This window comes from Chlamydotis macqueenii, chromosome 8 (assembly GCF_036417535.1).
Source record: "Chlamydotis macqueenii isolate bChlMac1 chromosome 8, bChlMac1.mat, whole genome shotgun sequence".
NCBI lineage: Eukaryota > Metazoa > Chordata > Aves > Otidiformes > Otididae > Chlamydotis > Chlamydotis macqueenii.
This window is the reverse complement of record NC_141563.1, coordinates 30,550,116-30,573,251: the sequence shown is the minus strand read 5'-3', so window position 1 is coordinate 30,573,251 and position 23,136 is coordinate 30,550,116. Positions and strand designations below refer to the sequence as shown.

General features: G+C 37.1%; 1 protein-coding gene across 1 annotated transcript in view; it reads left to right on the top strand.

Moving 5' to 3' along the window:
- The window catches only part of AGBL4 (AGBL carboxypeptidase 4), a 914,318-nt gene that overhangs the window by 206,801 nt on the left and 684,381 nt on the right, over window positions 1-23,136 (top strand). The window contains exon 4 of the mRNA XM_086754116.1: window positions 5,597-5,691. Coding sequence (XP_086610242.1) covers window positions 5,597-5,691 — 95 coding nt within the window. The remainder of the gene's footprint in view (window positions 1-5,596; window positions 5,692-23,136) is intronic.

Genomic DNA, 23,136 nt, shown 5'->3' with positions numbered 1-23,136 from the left:
TCCTTTAGTCTTCTTTTCATGTTAGTATTTGTAACATCCCAGACTTCAGCATTTCTCTTTTTTAAAGTAACTAAATGAAGAGCTCTACCAAGGGAAAAAAATCCTCTAATTTGCAATCTGTAGACCATTTTCTGCATCACTTTCCTAAGACTTCGTTACCTTGTAAGGACTTGATGATTTCCCGTTAACAAGACACAGGTGCAACTGATTAGCGAGGCTGGTGGAGCTCTGGATGGTCCCTAACATCCTCCCTCAGTAGGTGAGTGTTTATTTTCCCCTCCTGAGCATCAGCAGGTTTCGAAAGCTCCTTAGCTGAGAAAAAGGCTAAATGCTATCAATATTAAAAACTTTTCCATTTGAAAGGACGTGTTCCAACAAAGAGAAAAAGAAAGTATTGGTTATTTTAAAATGTTAGCAGTAATGAATGATTTACATTTTAAAAGGTCAGAAAAATGAGATTTGTAAGTTTTCATTGGGGATTTTGCACAGACCTGACTGTTATATTGTTTTTTTCAGCATTGATAACAGTTGCAGGTGACATTTTTTTCCTTTCCATTTTGAAGTCCCTCCAGTATAATTTATTTTTGTATAGCTTTGTATAAGGTGCTTTGTCAGGAAAGATCCCAAAGACCTTCTGACACAAATACTGAAATGCAGCACTTTTTAATGAGAAAGCAGCAATCCCACATTGCCAGTTTCCCACATTCAGAAACAGTGACTCAAAAATCTCACAAGTCATAGTGTTGGCTTGAGAAGTTAATTTTTCTTTTCTTTGTGTTATTTTTTTTTAATGGAATGTAATTCTAAAGTAGATCTGCCCTTTAAAGGGATGAAAACTTACATTAATAAAAGAAAGAGAAGATTTTTTTGAAAAAGGAATGAAGGAAGGAAAGGATAAGCAAGATTCTTGACAAAGGCAAGAACTCAGCTCACAAAAAGCTGCAGGTTTCAGGAATTCACTAAACTGTAATGTCTAAAGAATCAGCAGGAGAGGAAATGAAGACATCAAACAGTGAAAGTGAACCAAAGCCCCATGATATCCAGGACCTTTGGATTTTTAATGCTCATTCAGTGCAGAAGAGCTCAGACTTAATTTCAGCTGAAACGTCTTAGTATTACTACTTAGTGCCCAGTTCTCTTATTTTGGCTGGTTAAATGACGAAACTGTTCCTGCCTGACTTTGAACAATTGGTCCCCAGGGGCTTTCCCAGCTGGTAATGAAGTTTGTATCATACTTGTAGCATGCGGCATTGACCACTGAATATACATTATTATGCTATCAATATTAAATGCATAATTGTTAATATTTAATATGTATACATTACATCAATATTAAGAATGCCTGACACTTCCTACTGCAAACTCTATTTTCAGTAACTTATCACTTCTCATACTTGAATGATTTGACACAAAATTTTCTGTGCCAGGTGTCTGCCTCAGGCAGAATTTTGTGGTGTTCTTTGGTTTGTTTGTATTTTTTTTTTTTTTCTTTTAATGTCAGCCAAAGCAGCTCAGCTATTCGTGGGAAGTCAGCTAGGGAAAACCAGGCAAAATAAACCTGGCAGTCTTTTTGAAGGAACTTAGTGTGTCCTTATCTTGGGGGAAAGCGCTTGACCTTTGGTAAAGGTGTGACTTTTCTTTTGGATACTTGTTTATGTTTGCAGGTTCAGATGGAAAACCTGCCAGAATATGGGTCAACAATGAATGTTTGAGAGGTCACGGTTCACTCTGTGCTCACACAGACGTGTTGAAATATGATGCCCAGTATGACCATCCACGCTCAATGCCTTCAGCTCCAATCCAAAAGCACCCTGATGTGGGATCGCTCCACAAAACCTAGCAGCTCCTTGCAGCCCCAGTCATGAAACTGCGAACTTCTGGTACTCAGATAAAGTGTGTGACACATTTCAGCCATCTTTTCCCCTTATGTTCAACATTCATCTTTATCTTGCTCATGCTAAAAACACTGAGCATCCCTTAATGCCTGATTATGTTTTTAATTCCTGAGATATGTTTGCAAAGGACTATTGGGAAAAACAGATGTGATCAGTAAATTTTAAGGCTAAAGGCAGGACCAAGCCTTTCCTCAGTTTTCTGCCTTAATGGTTTTAGCATCAAGGTACCTCCAAATGTGTACTTAATGCTCATGCTATGGAAAGAGGACATCTTCCTTCTTCTCTCAGTAGACAGAACATACCTGCCTTGCCTCTTGTTCTCCAACAACTATCTTCAATCTGGCAGTCTGCACACAGAGCCTAAGACTGCAGCACTTGTCTTCCCTCATGCTGTGAAGCCAAAACACGTCCTGATGCATCCCCCCAAATAGTACAGTTTTACTTGATGTCCTGAGAGGCTTTTCTGCACCGTACTTCTTCCACCTACCCAGGAGATGCAGATCAGTTTGCCAGAATAATGCAGTAGATTGAAAATGTATCAAAACAGAAGTGAGATCACACTATAATTCTGGGTACAGCATCCGTTTGAACATTGCTTCTTTTAGTGGTATTCATCCCCTCCAAAATGAATACAAGTATTTTTATTGCAAAGATTTCTGCCATTTTTCTCTGGATTGATGCTCTGGAGATCAGAGCAGTTTCTAGGGAATTTGTAAGTACATTTCATCTAGTTTTATTTTCTTAATTTGACACTTAAAAAAATTGCTACTTTTTTCATTTTTGAGTAACTAAATTTTATTGCTCATTAAATGCCACCCATTGTAAGTCTGTAATTCATAAAACATACAGAATAGTGGTAATTTTCTTAGGAAAGAGTGTCTTAATGTGCATAGTGTATATCTAGTCCTATTGCTCTTTACAGTGTATAACTGGTGTGTTAAGGAATGTCAGTATAGACAAAAATTAGACTAAAAATTAGATTTGCTCAGCAAATGTTTGATTGCTGCATCACAACCTTTTTATTACAGCGTTCAGTTCAAAGATATTTGCATACCTTATTGAGCAAGCTGCATATTTTTCTGGCAAAGGTGTGTGTAGTGCAGTCATTACATTTCCGCACGCTTCGCTAGTTGAGCTGCACGGACCGCTGTAACCATCACCAGGAATACTTTACTGAGTTCAGCTGCTTGTCTGAGCGCATCGATTTGTGTACTTTATTACTTCAGTGGTGTCTGTTGATAAAGTTCTGTGCTGTTAAATTTTCGGTTCTGCCAATCTAACCACGTAGCATACTGAGAGAACGGCACGCATTGCTAAGTGCTTACTCCGCGGTGAACATGAGTGGTTGAAATGTTATAATCTGCAATGTTTTGTTAAATGAGCTGCATATTTTTGTTTTTATATACGTTGCTTACCCAGTTGTGTACATTTGCCCAACTCATTATACAAAATAAGCTTGATTGGAATAAGAACATTCTCTACCAGCTGTCTGCTCTGAGTCAGTACGTAACAAAATTAGCAACTTTCTCTTTCTAACAGCGGCATGATTGCATCCGAAGTTTAAGGCAATTGGTTTGGAGATCTTGTTTCATTCACTCTATGCAAACATCAAGATTAACAAACCAATTTGTTGCAACTTAATTTGTTTTCACAAATATGAACAGAGTTAAGTAACAGGGGAAAACCTCAGCATTTTAATACAGGAAAATGCTTCCATGTAGAGTATGGAATATAAAGAGACCTAAAATATCATTATCTAACTTAGAGCCATATAGTGTAAACACTAGACAATGGAAAATAACTAGAGACCTCCCAAGATGGATATTTCATCAGATAATGTCCTAAATACTTAAAATTACAAAGATAATGTTTTGTAAATTAAGTTCATGCTTTCATCAAGAGTTATAAAAATAAGCTAATCTCACAACCATTAGAAAATCTCAAAATGCTGCGATAGACAAAACACATGAAAACTCATGTAGAGGAATATGTAGTTTGGTCATTAACATTGGTCCAAAATTTAATTAACATCTTGAAGAAAGTGTTCTTCTCAACTTGCTAGTTTTTTTGCATCAATTTCAATAAAAGCTCAGGTTATTCTTAGATTTCTTAGATTTAGTTTGACTAATTTGCAGAGTTTGCATACGTAGCAGCTTGTGATTCCATTTAACAAATCTTCAGTACTATCTCACCTTAGAAAAACTTTCTTCATTTTTCTCAAGTACAGAGCTACTTAATTACAGCTACATGGTTTACGTGGATTCCTGCCTGCCCCACATGTAATTATAAAAGTGCTGGGCTCGTATTTCCAGTGTCCCACTGCTGATTGCTTTCACTGAAATGTTATAATTCGTTGTTGTCTGAGCAGACTGCCTGGAAGGTCCACATTGGTTTTTGCAAAATTTTACATATGAAAGCTTAATTGATCTTATTGCTTTAGTCAAAATTGTTTGATTTCAAACAGTGGTCGTTTAATTCTTAGACTTCTCATAAACCATTATTTAAGAGTGTAAACATTACAATACTTTCTTCTAAAAAAAAACTGTGTGAATACTTAGTGACAAATATAAGTTTTAGTGGTCTGTCCTCACTGATACCTGTGGAAAATAAATTTAAAGAGAGAGGTGCCCATGGAATGTCTTAATATGTCCTGGAACATTATATCAAAATTAGTTTAGTATTCATATTTTGTTTTTGTTTTTTTTTTTTTTTTTTCTGTGTACATTAATGTTTGGTATCAAAATAGTTTGAGAAACCAAGTATACTGGATTTAACATCTGAAAAGTAAGTGTTCTACATGAGATGAGCTAGATCCAACCTAGACTTTCTTAACAGAAGCAGAATAAGTAATTTGCATAAAGTGACTTACAGCAGACAGATGGTAAGGAAGAAGGTTTTGTCTCTGTTTTCTCTTTTCTTCCCTCAGCATAAATTTACTTTCAGTATCAGTCTATTACCAGTAAAGATCTAGATTTTACACTTCCTTTGAACTGTTAAATATCAGCTAAATTTTTCTCAAAGTTATTAGTGTAAACTAAGATCAGAATTGGACTCTTTTCTTCTTCACTATTAATAGTCAAATGAATGATGGCTATGTGCAATTTCTACTGTGTAGGTATCCTGTACAGTTTTTGCAGTGGAAAATTCTTCCTTTTACCAAGAGAAGTGAAGAGAAATATTATTTTCTTTGGAGCAAGAAAATCAGAAGTTGTTATTTTTTCCTACTACTGTGTGAGGCCTAAGCAGGTTGAAAAAAGCAACTAAGAAGCTTTAAGAGATGAGCAGCTGGAAGGTTTTCATGAGAACTGCTACCTTGTCTCCCAGCTTTCCACCAACCTCTCTAGCACTAACTGCAGCAAACTGGACTTGCTTTTCTGTTTTCAGATCTGAGTAACCTATTTCTCTGTATGACTAGGATATCTACTGAAAAATCAGCACACTATATTCAAAACATACATTCCATGTATATCACTGCAGTGTAAAACAGCATGGACTACTGAAATAGTAGGAGAAGACAGGATATCCATTATCTGACATCTAAGGAGAGTAACAATAATGTGTAAGATATGCATCTATTCCATATATTTTCTATTTATATTTTTATACGGCTGGTATATGCAATACACATATAAACTCTTTCATAATGTATACTTGACCTTTTTTCTTTTTGTTTGTTTGTTTGTTATTTTTTTTCCCCCCAGAGAGTAATTTTCAATGTTGTCAACTTCAGTAAAACAAAAAGCCTCTATAGAGATGGGATGGCTCCAATGGTGAAATCCACAAGCAGACCAAAATGGTGAGTTATCCTTTCAAAGACTTGCTTAATGGAATACAAGTTTTTTACTTGGCACTTTCTTGTAGCGAAACCTTATGGCTCAGGTGCACCTTTTGGTAAGAAGGAGAGAACTTTGGAGTAGTGTTGTGAGGACGGGTTCTCTTTGGAGCAGATGCACAGTATGAAATCTGGAGGCCCCTTCCAGTCTTGCTGTGATGGTGTGTTGTAGTGCCTTGTTTCACGTAGCATGACTGAAGTGATGTCCATTCAAGCAAACTGAACAGTCAGTGCTTGGGTCTAATTATTTTTCAGTGACACGCTCACTATCGAACTCTTACAACAGTCCCTGACCCAGTTTTGGCCTGTGTCAGCTGGCAGTCTCCCAAACAAAGCCTGCGAAGAGTATGGGAGATGGACTGGGGCTGAACTGGTTCTGAAAGGCTGTTTGGACTTGTTCTCCGTGTTTTGGGCCGATTGGTGTTTAGTGGAAGAATCTGAGCTCTGCCACGTGAATTGACCTTATGTGAATGAGCAGTATCTGGTCTGCTCTACCTAAGATAGAAGGGGGCCAGACAACCTGGTTGTAAGCTACACAATATATACAACACAGAAAGGCAAGCACACATGAAACACATGAATACCCATATAGATGGTACATTTTCTCAAAGCAAATGTAATGAAATGTCTACTATGAATAATAATATGTAAATCTAATGAGTCCTAATGCATGCACGACTCCCAAGAATTATATGATTTGCCTTTTGCTAGGAGAACTGTTTGAATATGGATAGTGAGGTTAGGTCGTAAGTGTACAGTAATGTATTCTTGTAAGCCTTTACAGCTGCTGCTTTTTATTGGTTAATTAATAATATATTTGATCAGTCGGCATACTATCTGAGCCTTATAAATATATCTTTCTTAAAAACTTCAACTGTCACAAAATTTCTACCCACAAGATGTTAACTTTTGAACTCATAATATCATTGTTATTGTATGGCTTCCTCTTCACATGACCAACAGAATGGCTATTTGGTGTTTTATCTAGATGGTAAGGTCACATGGACAGAAGAGCTGTCTCACAATACAGTTAGTGGATGGAGTCAATTTCAGCTCAATAGGAGCATGTAATAACATTCAAAATTAATTAAAAAAAAATCCATTGTGTTTAGTGTTTTTGCAGCAAAAGTCATGTTAATTGTGTTTACTATTTAACTTCAGAAAAATCTTTTGGGGCATTTCAGGGACTCATTTATCAAGCATACTTTAATCATCTTTCAAAACCTTTTCCTTCTCTCACTGGGGTCTGGTATTTGCAGCTAAGTATATTGTGTGTTAAGTTTATCTATAAATCAGATATTGCTTTCATACAAATTTTATGCTTTGCTTTGGTTTAAAATTAAAGTGTAAATCTTACAAAACAATGCAAAATGGGCTTTTTTTTTTTCTAGAACATATCGTCTCCTTCACTATTTTTAAAACAGATTTCTCTTCCATTTCCCTGGAGATCTATTTATTTTTGTGTTTTATATTTTTAGGGGATGTATTTTGCTCCCATGCAAGTGAGGAATGAATAACATTGCCTGGAGCTAGGCACAGTGTAGGCAGCAGGTGCTGAACAGCTTCCTTGTACAGGGCTACTACCATACTTTAATCCTGTTTCAGAAATTCTAGCTGTAATTTTTTTTCTTTAAAAAGATCATTATTCTATTAAGGTATTTTTTTTTTCTACTAGTCTGTATATGAAAACATCTTGCTGTACTTTGAAGGTGCACATTAATTCATACTGTTATCAGGGACCTTAGTGATATTGGGGTCTACTCAGTATAATTTTCTGCCATGATGTTAATAGGAGTTATGCATGTGTTTTCCAAGTGGGAAAACACATACCTTATTTTCAAATATATGCTTTCTGTTAGAGCTGTCTTCCATTTGGATTATGCCTTTTACAGTTACCTCTGTATCTGTTTCCATAGCATTCTAGTGAAACCTGTAAACAAAATTTTCTCTTTCCCTGTTTGCTGAAACAGGATTTACTAGTACTTGCAGTTGCTAATGCAGCATAGAGGTAGTTGTGGTCTTTGAACATGAAGAGGGCAATATCCAGCTGCATCAATTTGATCTTTTTTGGTGCTTTGCATATATTAGTCTAGTAAGCAGTACTCAATCCGTCAATGCTGCAAAAGTGCTGAGGTTTACACGAGGGTACTCCAAACTCAGAATTGTGGAGTGGAACTATTGAAACTCTCCATCTTATATTAAGATTTAAGTCAGCATAGCAGGTTAGTGGATATAATGTAATTAAATTAAAAAATTATATAGTGATTACAAAAAGTTGAAGAAACACAAAAGTTTTAAAATCAAGATAAAAGAAAGAAGATTACCAGAAGTCATGATCTGCAAATATTCTGCAACAGAGCTTGGTCCTTCATCTCTGAACTCTTCTGTACCAAATATTTGAGGAACTCCTGCCTGTGGAGATGTGATCCAAACTGAAAGTCTCCCAACTTCTGGCCACACTGATAGAAGCAATGCTGTCATGCATAACTATTCCACTCACTTTTTTATACAATCAAGTTTGAGTTTTAGGGTGATAAAGTGTCTATTTTCCCTTTTGCACTTGAGAGATGTAGGTACATTACTCCTCTTAATAACAGATATTCAAGCCTGAGCCTTCAAATCAACTCTTTTGATTTAAATGAGAAAGTTAACACTATTCAAGATAGAATGTGACCATATTGCTCAGAAAATCCTGCATATCAAAAGTAGCTTGGCCTCCAGAGACTGAATTTTAATGTTTGTTTTGAATGTGGTTACGTGAATATGGCTCCGAGCTTTGTGATATTTTGTGAGTTTGATTCTTGACTCTGGAACAAATCATTGCCAAGTGCTCTTGAAGTAGAGAGTGTGTCAAACACAGATCAACGTTTTTGACCTGTATTCTCTTGCCCTGTGGGGTAAGATCTTTAAATGCAGTCAGCATCAAGGTTCAGCTCAGTGTTACTGATGTAAATGGAGTATATCACTGTCATCAAAGCACTCTATGTGGACACAGATGTTCTGGTGTTGACATATTCTTCTCTTCTGAAGTAAGGCCAAACATTTCCAGTAATGAGCTATTAAAAAAAAAGAAGCAGTATGCTGAAGGGTAAGAAAAAAAAACAAATTTCATGGTAAAGAAAAAGATTATTTTTAAAGAAGAAAAAAACCAGAAAAATTCTGGTTAAGATGATATCCATTTTTCTCATACATGGTAATGGATTTACTGAATATTCTTTCTCAGAGGGATAGAGCAAAATAAAAAAGAACTAAGTAGGTTAAGTTCTGAGTTCCTCTACCCATTTATTCTGCATTTTTTGTGGACATGCTATGTTGACACTAAGTAGTATGGGGTTCTGTCAGTTGCATCAGTCAAATTTCACTGCAATGAATCACAGCTCATACGTAGAAGCGCAGCACTGTGTCACACCATATTACATCAGTTGCACCTCATAGCAAATCAGATAAGATGAAACTCAAGATTTTATTTCAATTCAGTGGACTACATCTGATCCCTTAGCACTTTTGCTTAAAATTAGCTGGTTATTCAGAAGTATTGCACCAAGATTTTAGAGAATTGGTGTTGGGTTTTTTTTTGTTTTTTTTTTTTTTTTCAACAATGACTACTCCAAATACAAAACCCCTCTATTACTATATTACAGACCTGTTCTATTTTGCCTGGGTATTTTTCCTTTGTCTCATTTGTGGAGGTGAAGAATTTGAAGGGGGATGGATTTGAGGAAATTAAATTTTTGCTATGCTGATGCAGTTTCTACCGTAATTTTCTTTTTCTTTGCTGCTTCATTTAAGTGCAACCTAATTTTGTTGCAGTTTCTTAATCGTGATTTCGCACTAAAAGCTCTGTCCTTGCAAGGTATTCATAAAGCCTACCATGTGGTCATAGCAGTGGAAGATCATTTAAGTACACGTACCCTACTGTTATATTGATTGCATGAAGTTTTACAAGTTTCTCAAAGTGAAATAGAAGAGTGAGTTGTTTGAGAGGCAGCAGATTTTCCAAATGATGAAGTGAGCAAATATTCCCTTTGGGCTGAGAATAGCTATAACTCTTGATTATTCAGTGTGAGCATTGCCTCATTGGGGACATTAGTTTTTCAAATTGTGCTAATCTTTTAAAAGTAACAACTGGCCACTCATCACCTTAGGTATTTCAGCAAGATCATGTGCAAAACTCTAATTAGTATTTATAGAACAGCAACTCCTCCCAGTAGAATAGAAGCGGTGGCTGGCAAATATGTGGTTGACACCTGTTAAGTCTTCAGACATCCATTGTATTTTATTCTGCATTTCAAATAAGCACAGAGCAGTAGGTGAAGTCCCCATAATTAAGGGATAAAGGATAATAAATAATGTGGCTCTTGAGTGGATGAAAACAAGGTTAAAGGCTGTTCTGCAGTTGTGATGCTGTGTTTCAGGAATTGTTTGTTTGTAAGTAATAATGCTAGCTAAAATATTATGGAGCCTTCGGCATATGAGAGAGGATTTATGTCTAGATTTACATGTGTTTTGTTTATAATGTCAGATTTCAAACTGCTTCTTGGCAAAGCAGCTACTTTCTTCCCTGTCTTTATCTCACTCAGCATTGATGGCTTTTAACTGGATAGCTGCCTTCCCCAGCAAGCACTCCACTACCTCTGTTGCTATAACATCTAGAGTTAAATACTCACAACACATTGCTTCTGAAGCATTTTTCTTTTCCAGTAAATCAGGCACTACAGAAAAACTTCTAGGTAATTAATTCAAATTTGAATCTATATGTATCTTGGTAAATATTGTCATGATGAGGAATTTTGGTAGACATCGAGAAAAGCAATGCAAGTTTTATGAACAATACTCCCATATGTTCCATTCATCAGAAGGGGACAAGGCTGAGAAAATCTGAATTTTGAGTAGCTAAAATGTGTTAATTCTTGCCAAGTTTCTTTAACATTTGTGTCTACAATGCAGTGTTACAATCACTACCATGTCTACCAGGCTGCATTATACATTCAGAGATTTTCAGCAGCACTTTTAGAATGTATTTATATATCTTTAGCCATAAGATAAGCTGTTTGTGAAATGAGCTGTCATTTGTGGTGAAACAGCTTGAGAATAAAGCACTATATATAGATATATAGCTTGCTAATCTGAAAGACTAGAATTGCTTACTATAAAATATATAGCAGGCTAGCGTTAGTGATAACATCACCTGAATTTAGGTAAAGAAGATGAACAAGCTTTTATCATTACCTGATTCCTTCCTGGGCCTATTTTACAACTTTGGCTACTCTCTGAAGTTTGTTCCTTTGCCAGTTGTATAATGTAATGCGTGCTTGTTCTTGCTTGCCTGAGGTATCTGGTGGGAATGCTTTAGGAGGTTCAGAAATATGTCCCATGGCACAAGTGTGTGTTGCTGCAATCTTTGCCAGGTCCAGACCCGGCTCCTCAGAGCTGCTCCCTCCGTGGTGCCGGTACAACTCTGCGCAGGGTCACCAGAATGTGAGCTGGCCCAGGATAAAGGCAAACTTTCAAGGAGGAGAAACAGCGGTTGATTCTTGGTCTGGTTCATCACATAGATCCAAAACAAGCTGTTTGGGGCCAACTGGAGGAGCAGTGAGGGAGGTGGGAATAAGTGGCTGGAGCAGGGGCTGGGAATGAGGATAGCAGCTCCGAGGAAAATGTCTTCGAGAACTGTCTGTGGAACCACAGCCTCCATTTCAATAACTTGTAGCATTTTATTTGGAGAAAATAGGCAAAAATACATTGCAGTACTGACCTTTTAAAATCCCACATTGAGTGATAAGCAGGAGTAGTTTTGTCTTGGTCTTGCTGTAGCTCTTTGGAAGAAAATAAGATGTTTAGACAGTTTTGAGGTTGGCATGTATATGAAATAAAATAACTGCCTCTGAAGTAAATCCCTGGATAAATTAATGTTTGTGTGAATCTTGTGAAATAACAAAAGAAACAGAAATAAACACTCTACAAACCCATTAAAAAAATGCGCTCCCTTCCCCTTTCCCAGTCAAACAATGGTAGTTATTCCTGGGAATATAGAGTAGGTTACATATCACTCTTATCAGCAACAGCTTTTGTGGAAATAGAGAAGAGGTTATAGTCTGCTGACACAAAGTATGAATCAGATCCCAAAATGAATGTGTTTATTGTGCAAACTAAATGTGTTTAAGTTTATGGCAAGAAATAAAGTTAAATGTTATTGACTGGATACTTTACCAGAAATTTAAGATGTATAGAATTATGTTGGAGGAAACTAATAACAAGGAAATTAAATTAGGATAAAAGAAGGAAAATGAACTTTAGGATTCAAAGAGAAAATAATGAAGAAGCTCCAAATGACTGCTAAGCCATCATTTAGAAACCCTAGCTATTTTATATGTATGTATGTGTTTTGTCATCATTTATCTGACTGGTCTCCTATAAATCAATTTATTTAGATTCCAGAAGAGTCAAAAGGCCCCAGCAGGATCAAGACTCATTGTGCTTAGTGCTGCGGAAACATAAAAACAGACAAAGTCCTTTTCCAAAGTTGTGAAAATTTTATGATTGATTTCAGTAAGAGCAAAGTTAGGCCGATACTGAGCACTTCTGAAAATTCCATCCTTAAAGATTTATTCCAAGCAGTAACTGTTTAAAAAATGACATACTGCTTACATAAGAGTCTAAATATTTGATGGTTATAGTATTTACATCTAAAACACCAGAGGCTATGTGCTTTAATACCTCAATCTGTTTCCCATATACTCTGTCAACATGAGTTCCTTGCATTGATTGAGGGCACTCTGTGATCCCTAAGGTTATATTCATGAAAGGTTACCCTTGGTACTACTTTATTCATGAAAGGTTTGAAGCACAAAGGAAACAAATGGATCTACTCGGTGCATTTTTGTCATCTGTAAATTCCTGGGGTGCTGATGAGAAATTAAAAATCTTTAAAAAGTGCGATTTCTGAAAATAGTTGCCCCATCACCAGTGCAAATCACAATTAAATTTGCAGCTGGGAGGTTTTCTGGCAGTTTAAAACAACTGAATTGTAGGGTTTTCTCATTACAGTCCATGGTATTGAGTTTAATGGCTGCAAAATATGACCAGAGCTGTGCATTGCATCCCATCATGAAACAGGTCATTCCCTTTTCTCAGGTGATGGGCATTTGGTGGAACTGATTGCATGAAAAGTGTTCACAGAACTGGGCCCCTAACCTTGGCACGTTTAAAAAAAAGTATATAAAATTGAGGCTTTTTCCCCCAAAATGGGTCTGTAAGTTAGATAAATATGGGCAGCACTGAACTCAAAGCAGAGTCAAACTACCAAGAGGACATTGCAGCTTTTCACTGCAATTTTGTACTTTGAACTAATGGAGCGAAGCAGAATGAAAATCACCTCTGTTAAGAATGGCATTTATGAGCCGTAAGTACTTAGTAGTAAGAGCCCTACATAGACAAAGCTGAGTGTCACCAAGAAATGTACTTGAAAATCAGACTGTTAACACAAGACTACACAAATAAAAGCCAAAAACTCTAATCAGAAAATGCAACATCTCTTTAAGAATGTTTTAATGGTCTGAAGAGTGCTAGACAAGTTGAATTTAACAAGATGTAATAACCTATGACATAATATAATTGAGAATGCACCAGGACGCAGCACAGTCAGGTTAAATTTTAGCTTTCCTTCACTTAGCCTTGCAACTTTAAAGATCTTTCAACATATGATTTTAAAAATACATAGTACTGTTTAAATTTACATATGACATGAAAGCATAGGATGTATATCAGAAATACAATTCTAAGTGAAGTTAGGACTGAAATGTCCAACCTAATATTTTAACATATTTGTCTGAGTCATTAACAACAACTTTTTCATCCATTTTCTGTGAAGAAACAATATTTAGTGTGGAGGAAAAGGTAATGGAAACTATTCATTCTGAACTTGTGATAAAAGTGAGACGGTTATCAGGCATCTGCCTTATATTTGAAGTGCCATGGTAAAAGCCAAAGCAATGAGTTCAATTTCTCTTTTAATAGAACATAAAATAGAAGACAAAACCACTTTGCTGTACTGTGGAAATTGAGAATTGTAGAGAAAATAAGCAGTAAATAAGTATGGCAGGTGATAATGCGGGAATAGAACATTAAAATAATAGGTGCTTGAACTTTGTCTCATGGGATTTGACAGTTGTATTTAAACCCAAAATAAAGAAATCTAATTTTTATGCTGTAATTACTAGGGTTAAGTTATGAATTAACTTCTGTATGATATGTCACCGTTTTGAGAGAATTAAAATTTGATGATAATAGAATAGAGATAAGATCTCTCCTGTATCTCTAGGTGCTGAGGCAGTGGCTAAAGTTTGTTTTTTCAACTGCTTCAAGTAGGATTATTGAATTCTAGTTTGAAAGTGAAACTTTGTCGTCCTGCTTCACTATATTAAGCTTCTCTGAGATTGAAACCTAGCAAGAGCTCTCCTACTGTAATTAGAAAGTATCCAATACTTTTTGGCAGCAAATACTAATTCCAGTCTTTCTGTCTAGTACTGCTCAGGCAGCACAAGGATAACTGGCTGTCAGATGCTTCGGGTAATGGAAATGTGAGGCCCAGACTCTCAGCGGAAATCTGGCGGCTTTGCTGACAGTTCCCTACCTCTGGAAAACAAGATCGGTGCTGGGGAGGGGAAGGGCTGTGCTGGGCAAGTGGGCTGGGCAGTACTAGTCCTTGGCTGGAATATAATTTCTTCGGAAACTGTGAACCATTAGGGCAGATTTGAACAGCATAGCACCTTAATTACTGCTCTCAGATGTTCAGGTTTCTCTTTGCCCCTTAGTAGATCTATTGGTGGCATTCAGGGCTGGTACTTCTCTGCCCAGGGTCTCGGAGCATTGGGCAGCCAGGCTGGAGGGTCTGTCCCATACCTGAAACGGAATCCCCGGTTCTGGGACTTACCCACAGCATGGTCATGCAGATGGGCTGCAGGTGAGTGGTGCAGATGAACTGCAGCTGTGCATCCTCAGGGCTTTTTATTTGCTACAGGTGTGCAGGGAGTTGAAAAGAAGATGCTTGTGTTTGCCCTTCTCTCACAGAACAGGTGGGAGGCTCTGAGGCAGGAGGTACTGCCTGTTGTACTGGCTGGTAAGGATTTTTTTTTCAGCTCTCAAACCCCAATAGCATAGAAACTGTTTAGCTGATTTTATCTTTGAGTGAGGTGTGCATGACAATTATTAAAAATAATGATTAAAAAAACCCATAAAATATGTATTTCAGCTGGTCTACTTCATTTGAAGTGAGGTGCCCCGTGGCAGGGCCTGGCTGTGGTGGGGCTGCCCCTACTCCCAGGGGCCACCTTCCCTTAGGTGCTGCCTGTGTTCTTCCCTTGTGCTGCTCAAGCTCTGCCTTGGGCAATTTTGCCACTTTATTCCCTCATTTTTTTTTTCCCTTCTGTGCTTTTGCACAGCCGCCCTCGATGCTTCCAAGCCCAGAGAGAAAATGGTGGGTGCTGGTGACCAGAGGGCCTGGGATTTGCCGTATGCCCTGTCCCTTTGGTGGTGCCCACAGCTGTGTAAGTGGGTTGTGGGTGTTTATTCAGGTGCCATCTGCCCACAAACAGTGTGGCCGAGGGAATAGTATCATGAGAAACACAGTAATGGGAAGAAAGTATCTATCAGTAGCTCAAGAATTAGATTTATATTAGGGATTACTTGTAAATTTATTAGGGAATTGCACTGGGTAGCAGGACTTGCAGTGAAATGATTTCAAATGGCAAAACTGTTAACTTCCAAAATTGAGAATTGCTATTGAAATTGAGGAAGAAAATTGTGTTTGTGTTAGCTTGTTGTTTGAGAACGTCACCATTTTTCATCCTTTTTCAGATGCTATTGTAAAAAACACTGTATTCATTCTATGAAAAATTCTGTTAAGTGGTTTGTTGGACATGTGTGATACCGTTCAGCAAATTTAAAGAAGAGGCCATTGCAGCTCAAGATAAAAAGAGATTCCACGTAAAAGGAAAGATTCACTGTAGAAAGAAACTGAGGAATATCGAAGTTAAAATAATTTACCATGCCTTTTTATACTTGGTAAAACCCCCTCCTAACATTTTTCACAGTGTAGTTAAAAAGCACCAGTACCTCATAGCTTTGAGACAAGCAGTGATATAATAATTTAGCTTTGATAAGGAAAGGAATTTTTCCCCATCTGCTACTGTACTGGATAGTTTAATGCTGTTATGTTTGTCTTTTAAATGTCATTCAGTCAACGAAGGGGAATCATGCAGCATATGTATGTTTGTGTGTAGTTTTTTTTTTTTTATGAAACATAATTCCCTGGGCTCTTCTGAGGGACCATCACTGTCCTGGGGGTGCTGGTGAAAGGGATTGTAGTGCAAATCCTGCTCGGAAAGTGTCTGGCTCATGTAGGCTATGTGAACTCGAGGAATGACTCAGCAAGGGGAAAAGTGCGGCTGCGGGTGCAGCCAGAAGGGCTTTACCTTCAGGAGCAGCTTCTGTAGCTAAAAGCAAATTAAGTCAAGGTAAGCAGGGAAGGAAACATATTGAGATTCACTGGGTGTTAATCCTTACAGGAAAAGTTTGATACTTGTTTTAAAACAAGGAAAAAAGGGATGCACTGTTTGTGCATCTGTTGAAATGAAGGGGGAGTTGATTTAGGTAAGAATTGTGGATATAAATATAGTTTTCTATGTAAATTAAAAAAGAAGTGCCTTGTGTTTGTAGTGCTGTATGTCACGCTCCTTGAGCATATATGGTTAACTGTTACACTTCTATCTGAGAAGCATATAGGCTTTAAAAACAGTAAATCATATTCAATCTTGGCCTCTAATCATGATCACCTGGAGCAAATTTCTGTTGTGCAGTTGCAAACTAAAAGTCTTACTCAGAACAGAGAAACAAGGGGAGAAAAAGTATGAGGTGCCAGTTACACAGAATAAAACACGAATAGCATTTCTTTTGAAAATATTTAACAGATGTAACTCTGCCTTTCTGCCATTATCTCTGTGAATAAGCATGGGTCTGAACGTTTGTGCATCAGTCTGAAAGGGAACACTAAACTGCAGGTCTGCCAGCAAAGAAGCCAGGTGCAAAGGGTAGAGTGCATGTCAATATTCAAAAGATGCCTTAACACAGTGTGTAGGAGTCAGTGGTTGTGCTTTTCTATTTCTGTTACTGTGGGATCTACTGAGAGTTCTTCTTTCAGACTTACTTTAAAGTATTCCCTGCTGCCCCTCTCGATATGAGATACCCATACGTCAGAAGTCAGCAAGCTGTATTCTTTGGCAAGAATCTCACAGTAGAGTGAAAATGAACAGAGCATTCTGGGTTTGTCATTTCTAATACTCATCAGCTTGTATCTGTGTACTGTGAAAGTACAGAAACCAATAACCTAGAAGAATCATAAATGTCTGGGGTGGGTGTGCATGCGTATATTTTTGTGGGGAGGATGCTCCTTCCGTTTGTTTTCTTTTCCTTTTATTTTGGCAAAGAATTCCAAGTTTACACTAAGAGGCTGTGCTTCAAAAACCTATCTGAATAGAGGAAATGACAGAGTGGATAAAAATGGAGAGAAAATAGTAGCCTGGAGTGAAATGTGTGACTAACTCTGTGTCTGAGGCTTCTGGATACTAAAATTACAGAAGGAAATAAATTACATGTTGACTGTATGTTTTTCTTCCACTCTTAGAGTGATAGAAACCAGGATGCCTTCTATATAAAGTATCAGTGAACTTAACCATAACCAAGCATGGGAAACTGTATTTCAGTTCTTAAGGCTCTTCTCTTGCTGCACAATAGCGCACAGTATTTACATTCACAGCACTGCCGCTGTGTGGCTTCCCCTGAAACGCTGCAGGTAAGGGGAGCTGCTCTCTACCAAACCATCAGGGCACTCAGAGCAGTCTGTGTATGTGGGAAGGAGAGGAATGGCAGTGAAAATTGCATGGATGCATTTCAAAACACTCTTTTGCTGTTTTTTTGGGGGGTTTAGTTTTGGCTTGCCTTTTTTTTGAAGGAGGGATTTCATGCTCGTAAAGTTCCTGCCATCCAAATATATGTTGTCAGCACAACATAGCATTTCAATACCTTAATATTTTACAGTTGAAACTGAAGGGTTTTAGCTTTTGTTTCAAAAGTTGGTACACAATTCTAGGTTCAAACCAAACTTGTTATTTGAGTTTTTTTTAAGGTTTTAGTTGTTTGAAAGTATGGTGCAGTGAAATAAAGATATACAGCCACTGACAGAATCTTGTGCTAACATAAATAAAGTCTGGTTTTCACTTTAATTTAATTAGTAAAAGCTACTTCTCTTGAAGTCACCAAAAATGTGGATTGAGGTTTAGAAAACCTTCTGCTAAGTGAAGCTCAGATACAGCACTTGTGCATCTGCTATAAAGTATATTTTCACAGACAGCATTTACAAGCATCACTAATACAGTCTGTCTGACAGCATGAGGCACAGGCACGAGAAGTTAATGGTCACTAATGCCTCCATAAAAGCTATTTATTGGAGTATCTTTTTTAGATTCAACTGTAAGTACACTTATTTGATATTTTGAGTTCTACTTTTGAAATGCACTTTTGTACTCCCTTCTTTTGTTCATATCCAAGCACTTTTGTTTTGTGTGTAAAAAAACAAACTCCCAAACAAACAAACCCCCCCCAATGCCACCCATGCAAACCAAGACAAAAAAAATGCCCCCCCCCCAACATTATAAGCAATTTCAAGTGTCACAAAACCCTCTGGCACTTAGTAAGAAAATATAGTTATTGAAGTCAAGCTTTAAAAGTTTGGGGTTTTTTTTTTTTTTTAATACCTTAGGTCAGTTTTATTAAAACAGTATCATCTTACTGTATTAGTGGTAAATGAGACTCAAACTTCTAGAGTTATTGAACAGTATTCATTTTTCATTTTTTACCTCCACTTTCTGCAAAGCTGTGCTGGATATCTTCCATCTTCGTTTCAAACTAAACAGCTGTGTTTTTCAAATGATAGTCAATTAGTCTTCCCTCCCCCCCCCCCCCCCCCCCCCCCCCCCAATATGTAACACTGGAAAATGGTGACATATAAATATCTCTTAAATTTTTGTGGCATATCTGAATGTGGCTAGGTAGGCCAGAGTCAGAAAATCTGGAAACTAATAATGACTGCTGCATCTTTGATGTTGCTTGACTTCTCTCCTCCTGTTTCTTGTTGTATTTCCTTCAGTGTGAGATATGAACTTCAGAAAACAGTGCCTTGAAAACAAGTACAGTGTATTACAGGCATGAAAATTCAGCAGTGCTCGGAAGTGGTAGTCATGTATTCAGTTGCACAATAATAATAAGCAAATTGTGAAGTTTTAATTGCAGAAGAGGAAACTTTTTTATTCAGTGAAGAAAACTTCTATAAGAAATAAAGGAAGGAAAACAATGCCTGCTGCTTCAAAGGATGGTACCACACTTGGATTGCACAACAGGGCTGAACCTCTGAAAGTGCTCCCACTCAAATAGCTAATAGCTGCCTAGGACACGTATACAGATGAAAACAATTTTCTTGGGTGGATAAAATGAAGGTCAGCTGAGGTAGAAGGAAGGCTTTAAAAGTAACTAAGGAGACCTTGTCAGGTTTTGAAGAGTTAGGGTAATTCTGCTTGGGTTTTTGTGGGGTACAGAGAGTGAGAAGGCTGATTTCAGGAATTCAGCCAGCTTAACAAAGGTGGTTATAATGTTTTCTTGTCTTCTGCTCCAAGTCCCATCCCAAGGTAGAAATATAATGCTTAACTAGTGTTTATTATCGCTTTTCGCAGGAGGAGAGATAAAGGCAAAGGATAATAGATTTTTTAAAAAATTTTTTTTTTCCAAGGTCATTTTAAGGATCATCTTTGGAACAAACACAGAGTTTTTTCATACTGTTTGCTTCTCACTTCAGTGATTTGAAAGCAGCAAAAATCTAATACCAAATGTACTGCATTATACTATTACGTTATTACCTTCAAATTTCATCAAATGCAAAGCCTGCCTGTAAGCAGCTCCAACTTTACTTGTTTCCTTTTTTTTCTTTTTTTTTTTTTTTTTTTCCTTTTCCCCAAGATGTATTTTTTAAACTTGTAGAGAAAGCTCGGAAGTTTCCAGGCCTTCAGAGTGCAGCAAATTATTTGCTTTGTTTCAGAAGTGTATTACTGCTCCTAGCAGGATTTAGCATACTTTTTTTAGTTATAAAGGAATATTTGTATTCACTTATTCTAATCTGAGAGCTAGTATTTATATAGAAGTCATCTACTGCTAGGTTACTGAAAAAAATCGCCCTTCTATCACCTCAGAATACTTGCATGACTTTTTCTTTGGTGTGTGTGTGTTTTAAAGCTGTCTAAAAATATACCCAGACACTACAAACAAAGCAACAAAAAGGCTTCCCATAAGCTCCAGAACAATTAAACTCAGCGCTCCCTTCTAAATAAACCATGTGCTGGGTCAGTGGAGTCCACAGGAGACAGTGTTTTTAGACCCACTGTTCGCACGACTTTCTGCTACAGATGTTCTGCGCAGGTTTGGAAGCTTGTCTCAGCTCTAACTGCAGGTTTTCTAGGCACATAATGTCAGATTTAGCTTTCAGAAGTTTTCCAGCTAAGTTTGAACCACTGAAATGAAGGTTTGTAACACAAAGGTTGACGTACCCTTTATTGAAATGGTGCCCCTATAATGTAGCATATTAAATATTTAACGTAGTTTGCAGCAGATAAAAAGCAATTTTGTTTAATTTTTCCTAAATATTAATGCTATCATGCACCTTAATCCTTTCATTATAATAAAAATTTGTTCAAGCTCATTCTTATTAAACATTTTCTAATTTATAGGGATATGGATGTTTTGCTTCTGATCCCGATAAGTAATAAGGCCAAAATGCCGTTGTAAAGAAAAAGAGTGAGAGCTGGGAGGGAGCCTTCACTGGTATATAGGGAAGAATTACAGCCTGGAAAAATAACTTTATTTTTTTTTACCCAAGGACACAGAAGACAATGCCTATCTCCCAAGTAACTCAGCTCAAAGTTTTGGGTCAGTTGTCAAGGAATGAAATGAAATACCAGCGAAACACTCAGTGAAATGACCTGGAAAATAATTTATAAAGAGGTTGCCATTCATTTCTGAGCGAGGACCGTTCTGTCTGTACCTCTGAACTGCAGGAAAAAAAAAAAATCCTGGATTGGAATTAGTTTCAAATCAACTTTTCTCTGCATCTTAGAACAAAAATGTAGTTGGCAATTATTTATAATGCTAATTAAAGATGTGTTCCTCCGAACACTTATTGTTAATAGGATTACTGGAGACAGTAAGCTCTTGATACAATAGCAGATGTTTCCCGTAACCCAGCCAGCTACATCCAAAGACAGCAGTAAGGTATGCCAATACCAACAATGAAAAAGAAACAACTTTAAGGCAATATTGTTTAGAATTTGAACATATTTAGGCAATGTTTTACTTAGTTCTAGTATATTGTGGCTCCAATAATTGGACTAAAACTACTTCTTTCTGTCATCTAATTTACTCACACAAAAAAGAAATTCACACATTTGCTTTAAAACTGTGTTTTTGATATTATGCAGCTTTTCTTTCCTTGTGGAATGACTGTTTTTAATTTCCAATGTCCACAGCTCTTCAGTTGCACAGAAAAAAATATTACTAATCCGCTTGTATGCAACGAAGTTTATTGCACTTGTGGTATATGCACTTTTGTAAAAATAAAGTAGTTTCTTTTAAATATTAAGTTGATTAGAACAGTCTTTGCATAATTCTTAGGCCTGCTGAATCCCGTGTTAGTTGATTTTCTGAGGCAATTTAACTCATGCACAGAATAATTATATATATATTTCTGTTGAGAAAGCAAAGAATGAAGCTGCAATATAATGTACTGAGTATAGTAGCTGTGGGGATTGTGGTGACTACAATAGGTCAGTACTTGTTTTCTTGTCAGTGTAAATCTGGAGAAACCTTTGGATTTTGTTAGAGCTATTTTAGATTTACGTCACTGTAAGGTAGGCTACTTACCTCTGCTTCTTTATATTATAGGATATTGTGGTCTCATTCTGGTAAAGCATTTGCTTAGTCTTGAAAATGTGAGTAGTTTACTGAAGCCAAGGTTGAACACAAATTTAAGTGCCTTGCTGGTTATAGGCTTCTCCTCTTAAATGCTAGCAATGCACAGATAGGCATCAATGGTATATCCCACTTGCTTCTAATCCAAATAACTGTGTCCCAAATATCCCCTGTCAAGATGAAATCAGCACCCATGTGAAGAGCAGCTGGCTGAAGCTGATCTACAGGCAGACAGAAATGGGATTGTAGGTGAAGTCAAACACTCCAAGAATGGGAAAGCACTTTTATTTTAGAAAATGCTTCTGGCTGGTGTACTGGTTCTGGAAAATCCTGATAGCCTGTAAAAAAAAAAAAAAAAAAAAGTCAATTCACTTTTTCTTCACTGACCAGCTAGAAGACTGCTGTACTCTCTTCTCTGGTTGCATACCTACCAAGGAATGTTGTTAGTACACTTGCAGCTTCTTTGGTTGTACCAACTGCAGAAGATACTATTGTGCTCCTTTCCTTGTATCCTTGGAAAATACAATGAAGTTCTAGGCTTAATCTTACAGTCCAAACAGCAGTGATATTAGTCTTAAAAGTTGCTGTGTGTCTTGGCCTAAGATAGTAAACTGAGAGAGTCTTTTGCAGTTGTCAAAGTGACCATTCCCAAATCCTGTGGTTGTAAGTAGCAAAGCTCAAGCTGATAGTTTCTCAGCAGGGTTTGTGGTTTTGATCTCCTCTACTGGAACAGATTAGAAGAATGAAGAATCTTACTGTCCTCCATAATGTAATGGAAAACTTCTGTTGGCAACTGTGAGGAAAACCAGTAAAAACTAAGAAGGGGAGAAAGAGCAGAAAGTAAAAGGAAGAGATTTGTAATAGTAGGAGAAGCTTTAGGAGAAGAAGAAAATATCCTAACAAATCATCGCTCCTAACAGAAGCATGATGCAAAACAGAACACCTACCTTTGTGAAATTATATAGTTATTCTACAGGATCCATAGCAGTCTCTTATGATGGATAGCCAAATTCTCTCTGAAATCACGAGGGAGATTGTCTTTTTCCTAGTTCTGAATCAAAACCCAACTATTATGTCCTTCATTTAAGTGGAAAATGCAAAGAACAACTTGCAGTACTTATAGATGAGGTATATGAAGGTAATTAACTAGTGTCAGAGATACTAAGGAATTCCTCGGTCATGCCTATGGCTTTGAAATAATATATTAACAAATCAATTTAATGAGAAAACCCATGCTGGATTTCTTTCTTATTTTAAGTACTTGAAGTAAAAATTTTCAGCAATAAGATGTATTAGCCTGAATAGTCTTGTCAGGGAACTGGTAGATGTCTCGCTATGTAGAGA